This window comes from Pristiophorus japonicus, chromosome 10 (assembly GCF_044704955.1).
Source record: "Pristiophorus japonicus isolate sPriJap1 chromosome 10, sPriJap1.hap1, whole genome shotgun sequence".
Lineage (NCBI taxonomy): Eukaryota > Metazoa > Chordata > Chondrichthyes > Pristiophoridae > Pristiophorus > Pristiophorus japonicus.
This window is the reverse complement of record NC_091986.1, coordinates 223,464,625-223,483,468: the sequence shown is the minus strand read 5'-3', so window position 1 is coordinate 223,483,468 and position 18,844 is coordinate 223,464,625. Positions and strand designations below refer to the sequence as shown.

The 18,844-nt window shown below is 50.6% G+C and overlaps 1 protein-coding gene across 1 annotated transcript in view; it reads right to left on the bottom strand.

The window, feature by feature from the left end:
* Nucleotides 1-4,398: 4,398 nt before the first annotated feature.
* LOC139274939 (hemopexin-like) overlaps nucleotides 4,399-18,844 on the bottom strand; it is a 33,665-nt gene continuing 19,219 nt past the window's right edge. The window contains exons 5-9 of the mRNA XM_070891685.1: nucleotides 15,980-16,204; nucleotides 14,488-14,598; nucleotides 7,938-8,068; nucleotides 7,048-7,198; nucleotides 4,399-4,843 (exon numbers count right to left, since the gene is read on the bottom strand). Of these exons, the coding sequence (XP_070747786.1) occupies nucleotides 4,617-4,843; nucleotides 7,048-7,198; nucleotides 7,938-8,068; nucleotides 14,488-14,598; nucleotides 15,980-16,204 (845 nt within the window). The 3' untranslated portion in view covers nucleotides 4,399-4,616. The remainder of the gene's footprint in view (nucleotides 4,844-7,047; nucleotides 7,199-7,937; nucleotides 8,069-14,487; nucleotides 14,599-15,979; nucleotides 16,205-18,844) is intronic.

Sequence of the window (18,844 nt, the reverse complement as noted above, 5' to 3'; positions counted from 1 at the left end):
TTGTTCGGGGAGTGGTGGGTTTGGGGAGTAGGGTTTCGGGGAGTGGAGGTTTCGGGGAGTGGGGTGTTCGGGGAGTGGGGTGTTCGGGGAGTGGGGAGTCGGGGAGTGGGGGTTTCGGGGAGTGGGGGTGTTGGGGAGTGGGGTTGTCGGGGAGTGGGGCTTCAGGGAAAGTAGTTCGGGGAATGGGGGATTCTGGGAGTAGGGGTTCGGGGAGTGGGGGTTTCGGGGAGTAGGGGTTTGCGGAGTGGGGGTTCGGGGAGTGGGTGTTTCGTTGAGTAGGGGTTCGTGGAGTGGGGGGTCGGGAAGTGGGGGTTTCGGGGAGTGGGGGAGCCTGGGTATAGGGGTTCGTGGAGTAGGGGTTCGGGGAGTGGGGGTTTCGGGGAGTGGGGGAGTCTGGGAGTAGGGGTTCGGGAAGTGGGGGTGTTCGGGGAGTGGGGTTTCGGGGAGTGGGGGGTACGGGGAGAGGGGGATCTGGCAGTGGGGGGGTCGGGGAGTGGAGGATTCTGGGAGTAGGGGTTCGGGAGTGGGGGGTCGGGGAGTGGGGGTTTCGGGGAGTAGGGGTTCGGGGAGTGGGGGTGTTCGGGGAGTGGGGTTTCGGGGACTGGGTGCTACGGGAGTGGGGGTCGGGGAGTGTGAGGTCGGGGAGTACGGGTTCGGGGAGTGGGGGGTCGGGGAGTGGGAGAGCCTGGGAGTAGAGTTTCGGGGAGTGGGGGTTCGGGGAGTGGGGGGTCGGGGAGTAGGGGTTCGGGGAGTGGGGGAGTCGGGGAGTGGGGGATTCTGGGAATAGGGGTTCGGGGTGTGGGGTGTCGGGGAGTGGGGGTTTCGGGGAGTGGGGGGTCGGGGAGTCGGGGTGTTCGGGGAGTGGGGGGGTCAGGGAGTGGGGGAGTCTGGGAGTAGGATTTCGGGGAGTCGGGGTTCGGGGAGTGGGGGGTAGGGGAGTGGGGGGTGGGGAGTGGGGAGTCGGGGAGTGGGGGAATCCGCGAGTGGGGGTTTCAGGGAATAGTAGTTCCGCGAGTGGGTCTTGTTGGCTGGTGCAGATACAATGGTAAGTACAGCAGGGAATAGAATACGGCCAGAGTGATGTCCTGGACTAGTTTCGATCACATGGATGGGTCGGAGAGGAATTTTCCCAGATTTTTTCCCCCAATTGGCCTGTGTTTTTATCTGGTTTTTGCCTCTCCCAGGAGATCACATGGCTCTGGTTGGGGTGGAGTGTAGAATGTTTCAGTATAAGAGGTGTCACAGTTGTGCGAGGCGGACTGGTTGGGCTGGGTGCTCTTTGCCTTTCCACCATTGTTCATAGGTTTATATGTAACCTTCAGGGCTGCTGACCGAGGGCCGTGCGGCTCTTTGTCGGCCGGCACGGACACGATGGGCCGAAATGGCCTCCTTCTGTGCTGTAAATGTCTATGTTTCTGTTTCTATTCCAGGTGTGGTCTCACCAGCACTCCCTACAATCGGAGCAGGATCTCCTTACTTTTATACTCTATCCCCCTTGCAATAAAGGCAACATTCCATTTGCTTTCCTAATTATTTGCTGTACCTACATACTAACTTTTTGTGTTTCATGTACAAGGCCCCCCAGGTCCCTCTGTACAGGCAGCATTTTGTAACTCTCCCGATTTCAATAATAATGAGCTTTTTTTCCTGTGCCCATTCAGCCCATGAACCATGGAGGGTGCAGAGAATTGTTGAAAATCACACAGACAACGAGCTTTGGAACAGCAGCCGGTTTATTAAAGGGTTGACAGGTTCCAAAGCACTGGGAATCTGGAGAGCTGCTTGTGCTTAGTTTATGTAGTGAGGTGAGCAGAACAGAGTTTGTGTTTTATTACAAACTTCACTGGGAATAGCTGTGATTCGACAGGACAGGAGCAGTTCGGGACAGGAGTGGTCCGGTACAGGTGTGGGACAGGGCAGGTGTGGGACAGGGCAGGTGTGGGACAGGACAGGTGTGGGACCAGGACAGGTGTGGGACAGGGCAGGTGTGGGACAGGGCAGGTGTGGGACCAGGGCAGGTGTGATACAGGGCAGGTGTGGGACAGGGCAGGTGTGGGACAGGGCAGGTGTGGGACTAGGACAGGTGTGGGACCAGGACAGGTGTGGGACAGGGCAGGTGTGGGACAGGGCAGGTGTGGGACAGTGCAGGTGTGGGACAGTGCAGGTGTGATATAGGGCAGGTGTGGGACAGGACAGGTGCGGGACAGGACAGGTGCGGGACAGGACAGGTGCGGGACAGCATAGGTGCGGGACAGGACAGGTGTGGTTTGTAACAGGTGCGGGACAGGACAGGTGCGGGACAGGACAGGTGTGGGACAGGACAGGTGCGGGACAGATCAGGACAGGTGCGGGACAGGACAGGTGTGGTCCGGTACAGGTGCGGGACAGGACAGGTGCGGGACAGGACAGGTGTGGTTTGTAACAGGTGCGGGATATAAAAGGGGTCAGAGGGTCTAGTAAGGAAGAGGAACTGAGGGAAATCTTTATTAGTCGGGAAATTGTGTTGGGGAAATTGATGGGATTGAAGGCAGATAAATCCCCAGGGCCTGATGGCCTGCATCCTAGAGTACTTAAGGAGGTGGCCTTGGAAATAGCGGATGCATTGACAGTCATTTTCCAACATTCCATTGACTCTGGATCAGTTCCTATGGAGTGGAGGGTAGCCAATGTAACCCCACTTTTTAAAAAAGGAGGGAGAGAGAAAACAGGGAATTATAGACCGGTCAGCCTGACCTCAGTAGTGGGTAAAATGATGGAATCAATTATTAAGGATGTCATAGCAGTGCATCTGGAAAATGGTGACATGATAGGTCCAAGTCAGCATGGATTTGTGAAAGGGAAATCATGCTTGACAAATCTTCTGGAATTTTTTGAGGATGTTTCCAGTAAAGTGGACAAAGGAGAACCAGTTGATGTGGTATATTTGGACTTTCAGAAGGCTTTCGACAAGGTCCCACACAAGAGATTAATGTGCAAAGTTAAAGCACATGGGATTGGGGGTAGTGTGCTGACGTGGATTGAGAACTGGTTGTCAGACAGGAAGCAAAGAGTAGGAGTAAACGGGTACTTTTCAGAATGGCAGGCAGTGACTAGTGGAGTGCCGCAAGGTTCTGTGCTGGGGCCTCAGCTGTTTACATTGTACATTAATGATTTAGACGAGGGGATTAAATGCAGTATCTCCAAATTTGCGGATGATACTAAGTTGGGTGGCAGTGTGAGCTGCGAGGAGGATGCTATTAGGCTGCAGAGTGACTTGGATAGGTTAGGTGAGTGGGCAAATGCATGGCAGATGAAGTATAATGTGGATAAATGTGAGGTTATCCACTTTGGTGGTAAAAACAGAGAGACAGACTATTATCTGAATGGTGACAGATTAGGAAAAGGGAAGGTGCAACGAGACCTGGGTGTCATGGTACATCAGTCATTGAAGGTTGGCATGCAGGTACAGCAGGCGGTTAAGAAAGCAAATGGCATGTTGGCCTTCATAGCGAGGGGATTTGAATACAGGGGCAGGGAGGTGTTGCTACAGTTGTACAGGGCCTTGGTGAGGCCACACCTGGAGTATTGTGTACAGTTTTGGTCTCCTAACTTGAGGAAGGACATTCTTGCTATTGAGGGAGTGCAGCGAAGGTTCACCAGACTGATTCCCGGGATGGCGGGACTGACCTATCAAGAAAGATTGGATCAATTGGGCTTGTATTCACTGGAGTTCAGAAGAATGAGAGGGGACCTCATAGAAACGTTTAAAATTCTGACGGGTTTAGACAGGTTAGATGCAGAAAGAATGTTCCCAATGTTGGGGAAGTCCAGAACCAGGGGTCACAGTCTGAGGATAAGGGGTAAGCCATTTAGGACCGAGATGAGGAGAAACTTCTTCACCCAGAGAGTGGTGAACCTGTGGAATTCTCTACCACAGAAAGTAGTTGAGGCCAATTCACTAAATATATTCAAAAGGGAGTTAGATGAAGTCCTTACTACTCGGGGGATCAAGGGTTATGGCGAGAAAGCAGGAAGGGGGTACTGAAGTTTCATGTTCAGCCATGAACTCATTGAATGGCGGTGCAGGCTAGAAGGGCTGAATGGCCTGCTCCTGCACCTATTTTCTATGTTTCTATGTTTCTATGACAGGACAGGTGCGGGACAGGACAGGTGTGGGATAGGACAGGTGCGGGACAGGACAGGACAGGTGCGGGACAGGACAGGTGCGGGACAAGACAGGACAGGTGCGGGACAGGACAGGTGCGGGACAAGACAGGACAGGTGTGGGACCAGGACAGGTGCGGGACAGGACAGGACAGGTGCGGGACAGGACAGGTGCGGGACAGGACAGGACAGGTGCGGGACAGGACAGGTGCGGGACAGGACAGGAGTGGGACAGGACAGGTGCGGGACAGGACAGGTGCGGGACAGGACAGGTGCTGCACAGGACAGGTGCGGGACAGGACAGGACAGGTGCGGGACAGGACAGGACAGGTGCGGGACAGGACAGGTGTGGGACAGGACAGGTGTGCTTTGACCAGGTGAGGATATTCCCACTTGATGCTCAGGTGAAGCCGGGCTGCCTGGTGCCACTGAAAGTCTCTGGCGAGCTGCGGGGATCTGCCGGACGTGTCCTCTCAATGTGGGCAGGACATGAAGTGCTTGCTGATGCTCTGTGGCTCGGGGCTACTTTCCCACGCAGCCAGCTGATCAGGTGAATCGTATTTGTAGAACTTTGTGCCCACAAACAGGTAGACTCCCTTAGTGGTGCACATGGCCCCATCCACATGAAAATGGGCGATCCGGAATCCGTTTCCTAGAACCTTGGGTGTCTGTTCCAGGTTCACGCTCTGTAAATGGTTACCTGCAACATCACAGCACAAGCAAAGTTAGCCAGTAATAACATGCAATTCGACAGTGCCTGTCACAACCTCAGGATGCCCCAAACAGCTTCACAGCCGATGAATTCCTGTTTCAAGTGTTGTCACTGTTGTAATGTCAGGAATGTAGCAGCCAATTTGTGTAGAGCAAGATCCCACAGACAGCAAAGACCCTGTCAATGCAGGCAGGACGTCAAGTGTTTGTGGGATGTCTCGCAGGACAAAGCAGCCGCTTGATGGTCACCTCATCCACCACCTTCAACACTCACTCCCTCCACCACCGGCGCACCGTGGCTGCAGTGTGAACCATCTACAAGATGCACTGCAGCAACTCGCCAAGGCTTCTTCAGCAGCACCTCCCAAACCCGCGACCTCTACCGCCTAGAAGAACAAGGGCAACAGCTGCATGGGAACACCACCACCTCCACGTTCCCCTCCCAGTCACACACCATCCCGACTGGGAAATATATCGGCCGTTCCTTCATCGTCGCTGGGTCACAATCCTGGAACTCCCTCCCTAACAGCACTGTGGGAGCACCTTCACCACACGGACTGCAGCGCTTCAAGAAGGCGGCTCACCACCATCTTCTCAAGCTTTGTTACAAAGGGATTGAATGTAAGAGTAAAGAGGTCTTACTACAACTAAACAGGGCATTGGTGAAGCCACACCTGGAGTACTGTGTACAGTTCTGGTCCCCTTACCCAAGGACACCCTCAAAGCCTCCCTGATAAAATGCAACATCCCCACCGACACCTGGGAGTCCCTGGCCAAAGATCGCCCTAGGTGGAGGAAGTACATCGCCCTAAGTGGAGGAAGTGCATCCGGGAGGGCGCTGGGCACCTCGAGTCTCATCGCCGAGAGCATGCAGAAACCAAGCGCAGGCAGCGGAAGGAGCATGCGGCAAACCTGTCCCACCCACCCCTTCTCTCAATGACTATCTGTCCCACCTGTGACAGAGACTGTGGCTCTCGTATTGGACTGTTCGGCCACCTCAGGACTCATTTTAAGAGTGGAAGCAAGTCTTCCTCGATTCCGAGGGACTGCCTATGATGATAATGACCCAAGGAAAGACGTACTTGCCTAAGTGCGCGTGCAATAAGGTTCACTAGACTGGTTCCTGGGATGGGGGGATGGCCCTATGAGGAGAGAATGTGTAGACTAGGCCTGTATTCCCCAGAGTTTAGAAGAATGAGAGGTGATCTAATTGAAACATATAAAATTATTAAGGGGCGTGACAGGGTTAATGCTGAGAAAATGCTTCCCCTGGGCTGGGGAACTAAGAACAGGGGTCACAGTCTCAGGATAAGGGGTCAGCCATTGAGGACGGAGATAAGGAGGAATTTCTTCACTCAGAGGGTGGTGAATCTTTGGAATTCTCTGCCCCAGAGGGCTGTGGAAGCTCAGTTGTTGAGGATATTGACGACGGAGGTCGATTTTGGGAACTAAGGGAGTTAAGGAATATGCAGATCGGGTGGGAATGTGGAGTTGAGGTTGAAGATCAGCCATGATCTTGTGGAATGGTGGAGTGGGCTTGAGGGGCCGAATGGCCGACTCCTGCTCTGCGTTCTTGTGTTCTCAAGGCCAGTTAGTGTTGGGCACTCAGCAGAAAGGGGAAATTCTGTCAGAATCTCTGCCAGTAACACAACTATTCTCATTTTCCTTCTATTTAAATTAAGGTGGGGAAATTCCTCAGGATTCTGTAACACGTTTTGTACACTCCCCACAGACCCCCACTCCCCACAGAACTCCCACTCCCCACAGAACTCCCACTCCCCACAGATCCCCCACTCCCCACAGACCCCCACTCCCCACAGACCTCCCACTCCCCACAGACCCCCCCACTCCCCACAGACCCCCACTCCCCACAGAACTCCCACTCCCCACAGACTCCCCACAGACCCCCCATTCCCCACAGACGCCCCACTCCCCACAGACCTCCCACTCCCCACAGACCCCGCACTCCCCACAGACCCCCCCCATGTAAAGTAATGTAAATTAAAGTCAGCTGTTTACCTACTCTGCACCCTCCACCTGCTTGGTTACCTCCTTAACCAGCTGCAGAACGATCTCCTCTCCTGAATTGCCTCTGGCCCCTCCAGCTGAATATTGACAGTGTCCCAGCGCTGCAAACTAACGCAACAGGCTGCGAATACCCCGGAGATTGTGCTCCGTGTACTTTTGTCTTACCCATGATCACGTAGAGAAGCGACGATTGTGGACAGATGAATGTTGCTTTGACAGATGTACCGGGAATTCCCAGCTCCTCGGCGACAGGCTTGGGGTATCCCTGGATCAGCGAGTAACGTGCCTCAGTTTTATATATGAACAACTTTGGTCCCTGCAAACCAAAGGAATGGTGAGAATAGACCACATCTTGGGCTAGGTGCACACTATCTTCATTGTATTTTTCCCAGGACTGCCTCATGCAGCATTCCCAGGAAATCAGCACTCCTCTCTCACTACTCCCTCCCTCCGTGTGAAACAGAATAACAGAAACTGTGTGTAATAGGGACTGAGGGACCCTGTGTAATATAGACTGAGGGACCCTGTGTAATAGGGACTGAGGGACCCTGTGTAATAGGGACTGAGCGACCGTGTGTAATAGGGACTGAGGGACCCTGTGTAATAGATACTGAGGGACCCTGTGTAATAGAGACTGAGGGACCCTGTGTAATAGGGACTGAGCGACCGTGTGTAATAGAGACTGAGGGACCCTGTGTAATAGAGACTGAGGGACCCTGTGTAATAGGGACTGAGCGACCATGTGTAATAGGGACTGAGGGACCCTGTGTAATAGGGACTGAGGGACCCTGTGTAATAGGGACTGAGGGAGCGTGTGTAATAGGGACTGAGGGAGCGTGTGTGATAGGGACTGAGGGACCCTGTGTAATAGGGACTGAGGGACCCTGTGTAATAGGGACTGAGGGACCCTGTGTAATAGGGACTGAGGGACCCTGTGTAATAGAGACTGATGGAGCGTCTGTAATAAAGACACAGTGCAGGACGCGCTTGCTGACATCAGGGATTCGATGTGGAAGAGCTCTGAAAGTGGGTCCGGTCTAGCACTTGCAACTTGCCTGGATGAAGTACATCTTACTGTTCCAGCTGAAGACTGCGTCTATCTTTCCGTGCAGGGAGGGCCAGCTGGAGTTGGTTCGCCAGGGGTGCCAGCCGTCGCGATTCGAGTCAATTCGGAAATACCAGCCGTCTGAAGGGAGCAGAATCACACGTTTGGTGCAGAAGCGGCCAATAGGGAATGTTGATAAGACACTCGGCACGAAAGGTCTAGTGCTCACACCGAGTCCGGCCCCTGCTTGAAGCCTCTCTGCTCGCTGGGGAGCAGACCCCTGGGCCTCAGTGTCTCACTCGCTTCACCCTGACTTCTCACCATTGTTCCTGAAGATGCTGACTCCTTGCTGGGGAAACGGGTCCCCTACTGTCTCTCAGAGACAGAGACATGGACCATATACAGCAGTTACCTCAAAGTGCTGGGGAAATAAGACCAGCGCTGGCTCTGCAAGATCCTGCAAATCCCCTGGGAGGACAGACGCACCAACGTCAGTGTTCTCGCTCAGGCCAATATCCCCAGCATTGAAGCACTGACCACACTCGACCAGCTCCGTTGGGCAGGCCACAGTGTCCGCAGGCCTGACACGAGACTCCCAAAACAAGCGCTCTACTCGGAACTCCTACACGGCCAGCGAGCCCCAGGTGGGCAAAGGAAACGTTTCAAGGGTACCTTCAAAGCCTCCCTGATAAAATGCAACATCCCCATCGACACCTGGGAGTCCCTGGCCAAAGACTGCCCTAAGTGGAGGGAGAGCATCCGGGAGAGCGCTGAGCAGCTCGAGTCTCATCGCCGAGAGCATGCAGAAACCAAGCACAGGCAGCGGAAGGAGCGTGCGGCAAACCTGTCCCACCCTCCCTTTCCTTCTACCACTGTCTGTCCCACTCTTGATAGAGACTGTAATTCCCGTATTGGACTGTAGTGAGAACTCACTTTTCGAGAGGAAGCAAGTCTTCCTCGATTCCGAGGCACTGCCTATGATGATGATGCTGTTGTCTCTCCCAAGTGGCCATTGTTGAGGTGTGAACCTGGAGAGGTGGCTGTTGCAAGGATATCCGACTGTGAGGGGCATCACAGTTGAACCTTGTCCTTTGTTCAGCTCACAGGCACAGTTGTTCACCAATGCTCCCTCTAAATTCTCTGTTGTGTGAGGTCTGTGTATTTCAATGTGCGGCCACCTATAAATCTCTGCGCACGCTCTGTATTTCAAATGGAAAAGCTTGTGAGGGGTCCGTGTAGGACCCTGCAGAGTCCTGCTCAGCAACACAGGCGGCAGCTCAGAGGGAACATTGATGTGCACTTTCCTGCAGGAGGCTCTGCGCACTGACCAGGAGCAGGAACCCTGTTGGATTTTGAGGGAAGTCACAGAATCACAGAAATTTACAGCACGGAAGGAGGCCATTCGGCCCATCATGTCCGCGCCGGCCGACAAAGAGCCATCCCAGCCTAATCCCACTTTCCAGCTCTTGGTCTGTAGCCCTGTAGGTTACAGCACTTCAAGTGCACATCCAAATATGGTGAGGGTTTCTGTCTCTACCACCCTTTCAGGCAGTGAGTTCCAGACCCCCACCACCCTCTGGGTGAAGAAATTTCCCCTCAAATCCTCTCTAAACCTCCCCCAATTACTTTCAATCTTTGTCCCCTGGTTGTTGACCACTCTGCCAGGGGCAATAGGTCCTTCCTATCCACTCTATCCAGGCTCCTCATAATTTTATGCACCTCAATCAGGTCTCCCCTCAACCTCCTCTATTCCAAAGAAGACAACTCCGGCCTCTCCAATCTTTCCTCAGGACGGCAGTGGCTGAAGTGTGATAGAAACATAGAAAAATAGACAATAGGAGCAGTAGTAGGCCATTCGGCCCTTCGAGCCTGCACCGCCATTCAATATGATCATGGCCGATATTCCCGCTTTTTCCCCATACCCCTTGATGCCTTTTGTTTCTAGAAATCTATCTATCTCCCTCTTAAATATATTCAGTGACTTGGCCTCCACAGCCTTCTGTGGTAGAGAATTCCACAGGTTCACCACCCTCTGAGTGAAAACATTTCTCCTCATCTCGCTCCTAAATTTCCTACCCCGTATCCTGAGACTGTGATCCCTTGTTCTAGACTTCCCAGCCCGGGGAAACATCCTCCCCAGCCCGGGGAAACATCCTCCCCGCATCCAGTCTGTCCAACCCAGTCAGAATTTTATACGTTTCAATGAGATCCCGTCTCATTCTTCTAAACTCTAGTGAATACAGGCCTCGTCGACCCAATCTCTCCTCATACGACAGTCCTGCCACCCCAGGAATCAGTCTGGTGAACCTTCGCTGCACTCCCTCTGTGGCAAGTATATCCTTCCTTAGGTAAGGAGACCAAAACTGCACACAATACTCCAGGTGTGGTCTCACCAAGGCCCTGTATAACTGGAGTAAGACATCCTTGTTCCTGTACTTAAATCCTCTTGCAATGAAGGCCAACATACCATTTGCCCCTAACTGCTTGCTGCACCTACATGTTTGCTTTCAATGACTGGTGTACAAGGACACCCAGGTCCCTCTGTACAGCGACATTTCCCAAGCCATCACCATTTAAATAACACTTTGTCCTTATGTTTATCCGACCAAAGTGGATAACTTCACATTTATCCACATTATACTGCATCTGCCATGTGTTTGCCCACTCACTCAACCTATCTAAATCGCCTTGCAGCGTCATTGCATCCTCCTCACAATTCACAACCCCACCTAGTTTTGTGTCGTCAGCAAACTTGGAAATATTACATTTAGTTCTCTCACCCAAATCATTTATATATATTGTGAATAGCTGGGGCCCCAGCACTGATCCCTGTGCTACCCCACTAGTCACTGCCCGCCAACCCGAAAAAGACCCATTTATACCTACTCTCTGTTTCCTGTCAGCTTAACCAATTTTCAATCTATGCCAATACATTACCTACAATCCTATGTGCTTTAATTGTACACACTAACCTCTTATGTGGGACTTTACCAAAGGCCTTCTGAAAATCCAAATACACTACATCCACTGGTTCTCCATTATCTATTCTATCAGTTACATCCTCAAAAAACTCCAGTTAGTTTGTCAAACATGACTTTCCTTTCATAAATCCATGTTGACTTTGTTTAATCCCGTTAATATTATCTAAGTGTGCCGGTATCACATCCTTTATAATAGACTCTAGCATTTTCCCTACTACTGATGTTAGGCTAACCGGTCTGTAGTTCCCCGTTTTCTCTCTCCCTCCTTTTTTAAATAGTGGGGTTACATTTGCCACCCTCCAATCTGCAGGAACTGTTCCATAATCTACAGAATTTTGGAAGATGACAACCAATGCATCTCCTATTTCCATGGCTACCTCTTTTAGTATTCTGGGATGCAGATCATCAGGCCCTGGGGATCTATCTGCCTTCAGTCCCATTAGTTTCTCCAGCACTATTTTCTTACTAATAATCATTTCCTTTAATTCCTCTTGTTCACTAGACCCTTAGTTCCCCAGTATTTCTGGAACGTTATTTGTGTCCTCTTCCGTGAAGACAGAACCGAAGTATTTATTTAATTGTTCTGCCATTTCCTTGTTCCACATTATAAATTAGAAACATAGAAACATAGAAACTAGATGCAGGAGTAGACCATTCGGCCCTTCAAGCCTGCACCGCCATTCAATAAGATCATGGCTGATCATTCCCTTAGTACCCCTTTCCTGCTTTCTCTCCATACACCTTGACCCCCTGAGCCGTAAGGGCCATATCTAACTCCATCTTGAATATAGCCAATGAACTGGCATCAACAACTCTCTGTGGCAGGGAATTCCACAGGCTAACAACTCTCTGAGTGAAGAAGTTTCTCCTCATCTCAGTCCTAAATGGCCTACCCCTTATCCTAAGACTATGTCCCCTGGTTCTGGACTTCCCCAACATCGGGAACATTCTTCCCGCATCTAACCTGTCCAGTCCCGTCAGAATCTTATACATTTCTACGAGATCCCCTCTCATCCTTCTAAACGCCAGTGAATAAAGGCCCAGTTGATCCAGTCTCTCCTCATATGACAGTCCAGCTATCCCTGGAATCAGTCTGGTGAACCTTTGCTGCACTCCCTCAATAGCAAGAACGTTTTTCCTCAGTTAGGAGACCAAAACTGAACACAATATTCCAGGTGAGGCCTCACTAAGGCCCTGTACAACTGCAGTAAGACCTCCCTGCTCCTATACTCAAATCCCCTAGCTATGAAGGCCAACATACCATTTGCCTTCTTCACCGCCTGCTGTACCTGCATGCCCACTTTCAGTGACTGATGAACCATGACACCCTGGTCTCATTGCAACTCCCCTTTTCCTAATCTGCCGCCATTCAGATAATATTCTGCCTTCGTGTTTTTTCCCACAAAATGGATAACCTCACATTTATCCACATTATACTGCATCTGCCATGCATTTGCCCACTCACCTAACCTGTCCAAGTCACCCTGCAGCCTCTTAGCGTCCTCCTCACAGCTCACACTGCCACCCAGTTTAGTGTCATCCGTAAACTTGGAGATATTACATTCAATTCCTTCATCTAGATTGTCAATGTATATTGTAAATAGCTGGGGTCCCCCACTAGTCACTGCCTGCCATTCTGAAAAGGACCCATTTATCCCGACTCTCTGCTTCCTGTCTGCCAACCAGTTCTCTATCCACGTCAGTACATTATCCCCAATACCATGTGCTTTGATTTTGCACACCAATCTCTTGTACAGGACTTTGTCAAAAGCCTTTTGAAAGTCCAAATGCACCACATCTACTGGTTCTCCCTTGTCCGCTCTACTAGTTACATCCTCAAAAAATTCTAGAAGATGCGTCAAGCATGATTTCCCTTTCATAAATCCATGCTGACTTGATCCAATTCTGTCACTTCTTTCCAAACGCGCTGCTATTTCATCCTTAATGATTGATTCCAACATTTTTCCCACTACTGATGTCAGGCTAACCGGTCTATAATTACGCATTTTCTCTCTCCGTCCTTTTTTAAAAAGTGGTGTTACATTAGCTACCCTCCAGTCCATAGGAACTGATCTAGAGTCAATAGACTGCTGGAAAATGATCACCAATGCATCCACTATTTCTAGGGCCGCTTCCTAAAGCACTCTGGGATGTAGACTATCAGGCCCCGGGGATTTATCAGCCTTCAATGCTATCAATTTCCCTCACACAATTTCCCGCCTGATAAGGATCTCCCTACATTTGTCTTCACTAATCTTTTTCTTTTTACGTACTTGTAGAAACTTTTGTGGTCGGTTTTTATGTTCCCTGCAAGTTTACTCTCATACTCTATTTTTCCCCTCTTAATCAATCTCTTGGTCCTTTTTTGCTGAATTCTGAACTGCTCCCAATCCTCAGGCTTGCTACTTTTTCTGGCAACTTTGTATAACTTCTCTTTGGATCTAATACTATCCTTAATTTCTTTTGTTAGCCATGGTTGGGCCACTTTTCCTTTTGTGTTTTTACGCCAGAAAGGAATGTATAACTGTTGCAATTCATGCATTTGTTCCTTAAATATTAGCCATTGCCTATCCACTGTCATGCCTTTTAATGAATCTTCCCAATCTATCATAGCCAATTCATTCCTCATACCTTCGTAGTTTCCTTTGTTTAGATTTAGGACCCTAGTTTCAGTTTGGACTACTTCACTTTCCATCTTAATAAAGAACTCAATCATGTTCTGGCCACTCTTCCCTAAAGGACCCCGCACAACAAGACTGTTAATTAACCCCTTCTCATTACCCTATACCCAATCTAGGATAGCCTGTTCCCGAGTAGGCTCCTCAACATACTGGACTAAAACACCATCTCGTACACGCTCCAGGAATTCATCTGCCACAGTATTATTACTAATTTGGTTTGGCCAGTCTATGTGTAGAGTAAAGTCACCTACGATTACTGTAGTACCCTTGCTACATGCATCTCTAATTTCCTGTTTCATGCCATTCCCTACACTACCATTACTGTTTGGAGGCCCATAGACAACTCCCACCAATGTTTTCTGCCCCTTAGTGCTCCTTAGCTCCACCCAGACTGATTCTACATCTTGATTTTCTGAGCCAATATCCTTTCTCACTATTGCTCTGATTTGATCTATTACTAACACCACCACACCATCCCCTCTTCCCTTTTGCCTGTCCTTCCTAAATATCGAATATCGTTGGATATTCAGTTCCCAACCCTGGTCACCCTGCAACCATGTCTCCGTAATTGTAACTATATCATATCCGTTTACATCTATTTGTGTTGTTAATTCGTCTACCTTATTACAGATGCTTCGTGCATTCAGATACAATGCTTTTAAATTTGTCTTTTGAACATTATTAGACATCTTAACATTGATGTGACTGAGCTGGTGTGTCAGTGCACCCTGGGACCACCCTGACCTGTCGGCCTGGGTATTTACCCACTGAGGCAGCGGTACAGGTTCTTTGCTGAGAAAGTGCCGTTACAGACACAAGGTGCTTGGCCATGACTGCCTGTTCGCCCTGCTCGAACCCCCACAGACACGAAGCCCTGATCACCCGAGTGTGGGCTTACCCCGGAATGCGTACATCCTTCCCAGCTCATCCTCATTGAACTCATCGAAGGATCGGTTACTGCAGCGGTTGTAGATGGACACATCGACTGATTTGTTCTTGTGTGCATGTTCTGTTCCATTGAAAGTTCCAACAACATCAATCAGTCGCATTAGTAACATTCACACAGACACAGCACCCTGGGGAGACAGCACCCTGGGGAGACGCAGCACCCTAGGGAGACGCAGCAACCTGGGGAGACACAGCACCCTGGGGAGATACAGCACCCTGGGGAGACACAGCACCCTGGGGAGAAAGCACCCTGGGGAGACACAGCATCCTGGGGAGACACAGCATCCTGGGGAGACGCAGCAACCTGTGGGAACAGCACCCTGGGGAGACACAACATCCTGGGTAGACACAGCACCCTGGGGAGACGCAGCAACCTGGGGAGAAAGCACCCTGGGGAGACACAGCAACCTGGGGAGACACAGCAACCTGGGGAGATGCAGCACCGTACAGGAACAGCACCCTGGGGAGACACAGCACCCTGGGGAGACATGGGGGAACAGCACCCTGCGAGGAACATCACCCTGGGGAGACATACCCTGGGGAGACACAGCACCCTGGGGAGACTCAGCACCATGTGGGAACAGCACCCTGGGGAGGCAGCACCCTGGGGAGGGACAGCACCCTGGGGGGACACAGCATCCTCAGGGGCACTGAGGCCATATGTCGCCCGCTTTCCTTCTCTCCCGAATTCCATTCTCCCCATCCCATCCTCCCCCTGCCCCTCTCCCCATGGACCAAGTGGCGATCAGCTGACTCAGTAGAAACTGGGAATGAAAGCTGAGCCCTGTGGCACAGTGCCGCTCCGGGGGGAGTATTTACCCCACGGGGAGAGGGGGGGCCGCTCCGGGGGAGTATTTACCCCACGGGGAGAGGGGGGGCCGCTCCGGGGCGAGTATTTACCCCACGGGGAGATGGGGAACGGCCGCTCTGGGGCAGTATTTACCCCACGGGGAGATGGGGAACGGCTCAGGGGGAGTATTTACCCCACGGGGAGATGGGGAACAGCTCCGGGGGGAGTATTTACCCCACGGGAAGATGGGGAACAGCTCCGGGGGAGTATTTACCCCACGGGGAGATGGGGAACGGCTCCGGGGGGAGTATTTACCCCATGGGAAGATGGGGAACAGCTCCGGGGGAGTATTTACCCCACGGGGAGATGGGGGAACGGCTCCGGGGGAGTATTTACCCCACGGGGAGATGGGGAACGGCTCCGGGGGGAGTATTTACCCCACGGGGAGATGGGGAACAGCTCCCAGCATCGGTAAGGACATGAGGGAGAAGGAAATGGAAGGATATGTTGATAGGGTGGGACGGTGTTGGGTGGGAGGAGGTTCATGTGGAGCATAAACACCGGCACGGACCCGATGGGCTGAATGGCGTGTTCCTGTGATGGACATTCTGTGTATCTCGATATTTCAGTGTCTCTGAAACAGGAACATTACCAAATTGCTCACCTCGACCTTCGCAGCGCATGAAGTAGTTCCGTGCATCCTTGGGATATCCGTCAGGAACATGGCCAGTGATGGGATTGAAGCGAGTGAAGTTTGTCCCTTGGAAACAGTAGTATTTTTCCAGCCACCTATTGCTTGCCGTGCAGTGATGCAACTCTGGCCATTTCTTCTCCTTCACTGCATTGGTGCTCAGATCCAGCTGGTACACCGTATCTCCTGCACACAGGACCACAACCTTTATTCCTTTGCTCCATTTCGCCCACTCTTGCCTGAGCGCTCAGACAACAACAACCTGTATTTATATAGCGCCTTTAATGTAGTGAAACATCCCAAGGTGCTTCGCAGGGGTATTATGAGCCAAAAAATGTGACACCGAGCAGCATAAGGAGAAATTAGGGCAGGTGACCAACAGCTTGGTCAAAGAGGTAAGTTTTAAGGAGCGTCTTGGAGGAGGAAAGAGAGGTGGAGAGGTAGTGAACAAGTACTTTGGTTCGGTATTCACTAAAGAGGACACAAACAACCTTCCGGATATAAAAGGAGTCAGAGGGTCTAGTAAGGAAGAGGAACTGAGGGAAATCCTTATTAGTCGGGAAATTGTGTTGGGGAAATTGATGGGATTGAAGGCCGATAAATCCCCAGGGCCTGATGGACTGCATCCCAGAGTACTTAAGGAGGTGGCCTTGGAAATAGCGGATGCATTGAGAGTCATTTTCCAACATTCCATTGACTCTGGATCAGTTCCTATGGAGTGGAGGGTAGCCAATGTAACCCCACTTTTTAAAAAAGGAGGGAGAGAGAAAACAGGGAATTACAGACCGGTCAGCCTGACATCGGTAGTGGGTAAAATGATGGAATCAATTATTAAGGATGTCATAGCAGTGCATTTGGAAAGAGGTAATATGATAGGTCCAAGTCAGCATGGATTTGTGAAAGGGAAATCATGCTTGACAAATCTTCTGGAATTTTTTGAGGATGTTTCCAGTAGAGTGGACAAGGGAGAACCAGTTGATGTGGTCTATTTGGACTTTCAGAAGGCTTTCGACAAGGTCCCACACAAGAGATTAATGTGCAAAGTTAAAGCACATGGGATTGGGGGTAGTGTGCTGACATGGATTGAGAACTTGTTGTCAGACAGGAAGCAAAGAGTAGGAGTAAATGGGTACTTTTCAGAATGGCAGGCAGTGACTAGTGGGGTACCGCAAGGTTCTGTGCTGGGCCCCAGCTGTTTACACTGAACATTAGTGATTTAGTCGAGGGGATTAAATGTAGTATCTCCAAATTTGCAGATGACACTAAGTTGGGTGGGAGTGTGAGCTGCGAGGAGGATGCTACTAAGCTGCAGAGTGACTTGGATAGGTTAGGTGAGTGGGCAAATGCATGGCAGATGAAGTATAATGTGGATAAATGTGAGGTTATCCACTTTGGTGGTAAAAACAGAGAGACAGACTATTATCTGAATGGTGACAGATTAGGAAAAGGGGAGGTGCAACGAGACCTGGGTGTCATGGTACATCAGTCATTGAAGGTTGGCATGCAGGTACAGCAGGCGGTTAAGAAAGCAAATGGCATGTTGGCCTTCATAGCGAGGGGATTTGAGTACAGGAGCAGGGAGGTGTTGCTACAGTTGTACAGGGCCTTGGTGAGGCCACACCTGGAGTATTGTGTACAGTTTTGGTCTCCTAACTTGAGGAAGGACATTCTTGCTATTGAGGGAGTGCAGCGAAGGTTCACCAGACTGATTCCCGGGATGGCGGGACTGACCTATCAAGAAAGACTGGATCAACTGGGCTTGTATTCACTGGAGTTCAGAAGAATGAGAGGGGACCTCATAGAAATGTTTAAAATTCTGATGGGTTCAGACAGGGTTAGATGCAGGAAGAATGTTCCCAATGTTGGGGAAGTCCAGAACCAGGGCTCACAGTCTAAGGATAAGGGGTAAGCCATTTAGGACCGAGATGAGGAGAAACTTCTTCACCCAGAGAGTGGTGAACCTGTATAATTCTCTACCACAGAAAGTTGTTGAGGCCAATTCTCTAAATATATTCAAGAAGGAGTTAGATGAAGTCCTTACTACTAGGGGAATCAAGAGGTATGGCGAGAAAGCAGGAATGGGGTACTGAAGTTTCATGTTCAGCCATGAACTCATTGAATGGCGGTGCAGGCTAGAAGGGCCGAATGACCTACTCCTGCACCTATTTTCTATGTTTCTATGTTTCTATGGTGGAGCGATTATAATCAGGGATGGTCAGGATGGCAGTATTAGAGGAGCACAGGCATCTCCGGGGGTTTTGGGGGCTGGAGTAGATTACAGAGATAGGGAGGGGCAAGGCCATGGAGGGATTTGTAAACAAGGATGAGAATTTTGAATTTGAGATGTTGTTTAACCGGGAGCCAATGTAGGTCAGCGAGCACAGGGGTGATGGGTGAGCAGGACTTGGTGTGAGTTAGGGCAGTCTAGTTTTGGATCACCTCCAGTTTACATAGGGTACAACATGGGAGGCCAGCCAGGAGTGCGTTGGAACAGTCAAGTCAAAAATAACAAAGGCATGGATGAGGGTTTCAGCAGGTGATGAGCTGAGGCAGGGGTGGAGATGGGCGCTGTTATGGATATGGAAATAGACGGTCTTTAATCAAGCAGAGTCAGCATAGTTTTATGAATGGGAAATCATGTTTGACAAATTTGCTGGATTTCTTTGAGAATGTAATGAATAGGGTGGATAAGGGGGAACAGTGGATGTGGTGTATTTGGATTTCCAGAAGGCATTCGATAAGTTGCCACATAAAAGGTTACTGCACAAGATAAGAGCTCACGGGGTTGGTGGTAATATATTAGCATGGATAGAAGATTGGCTAACT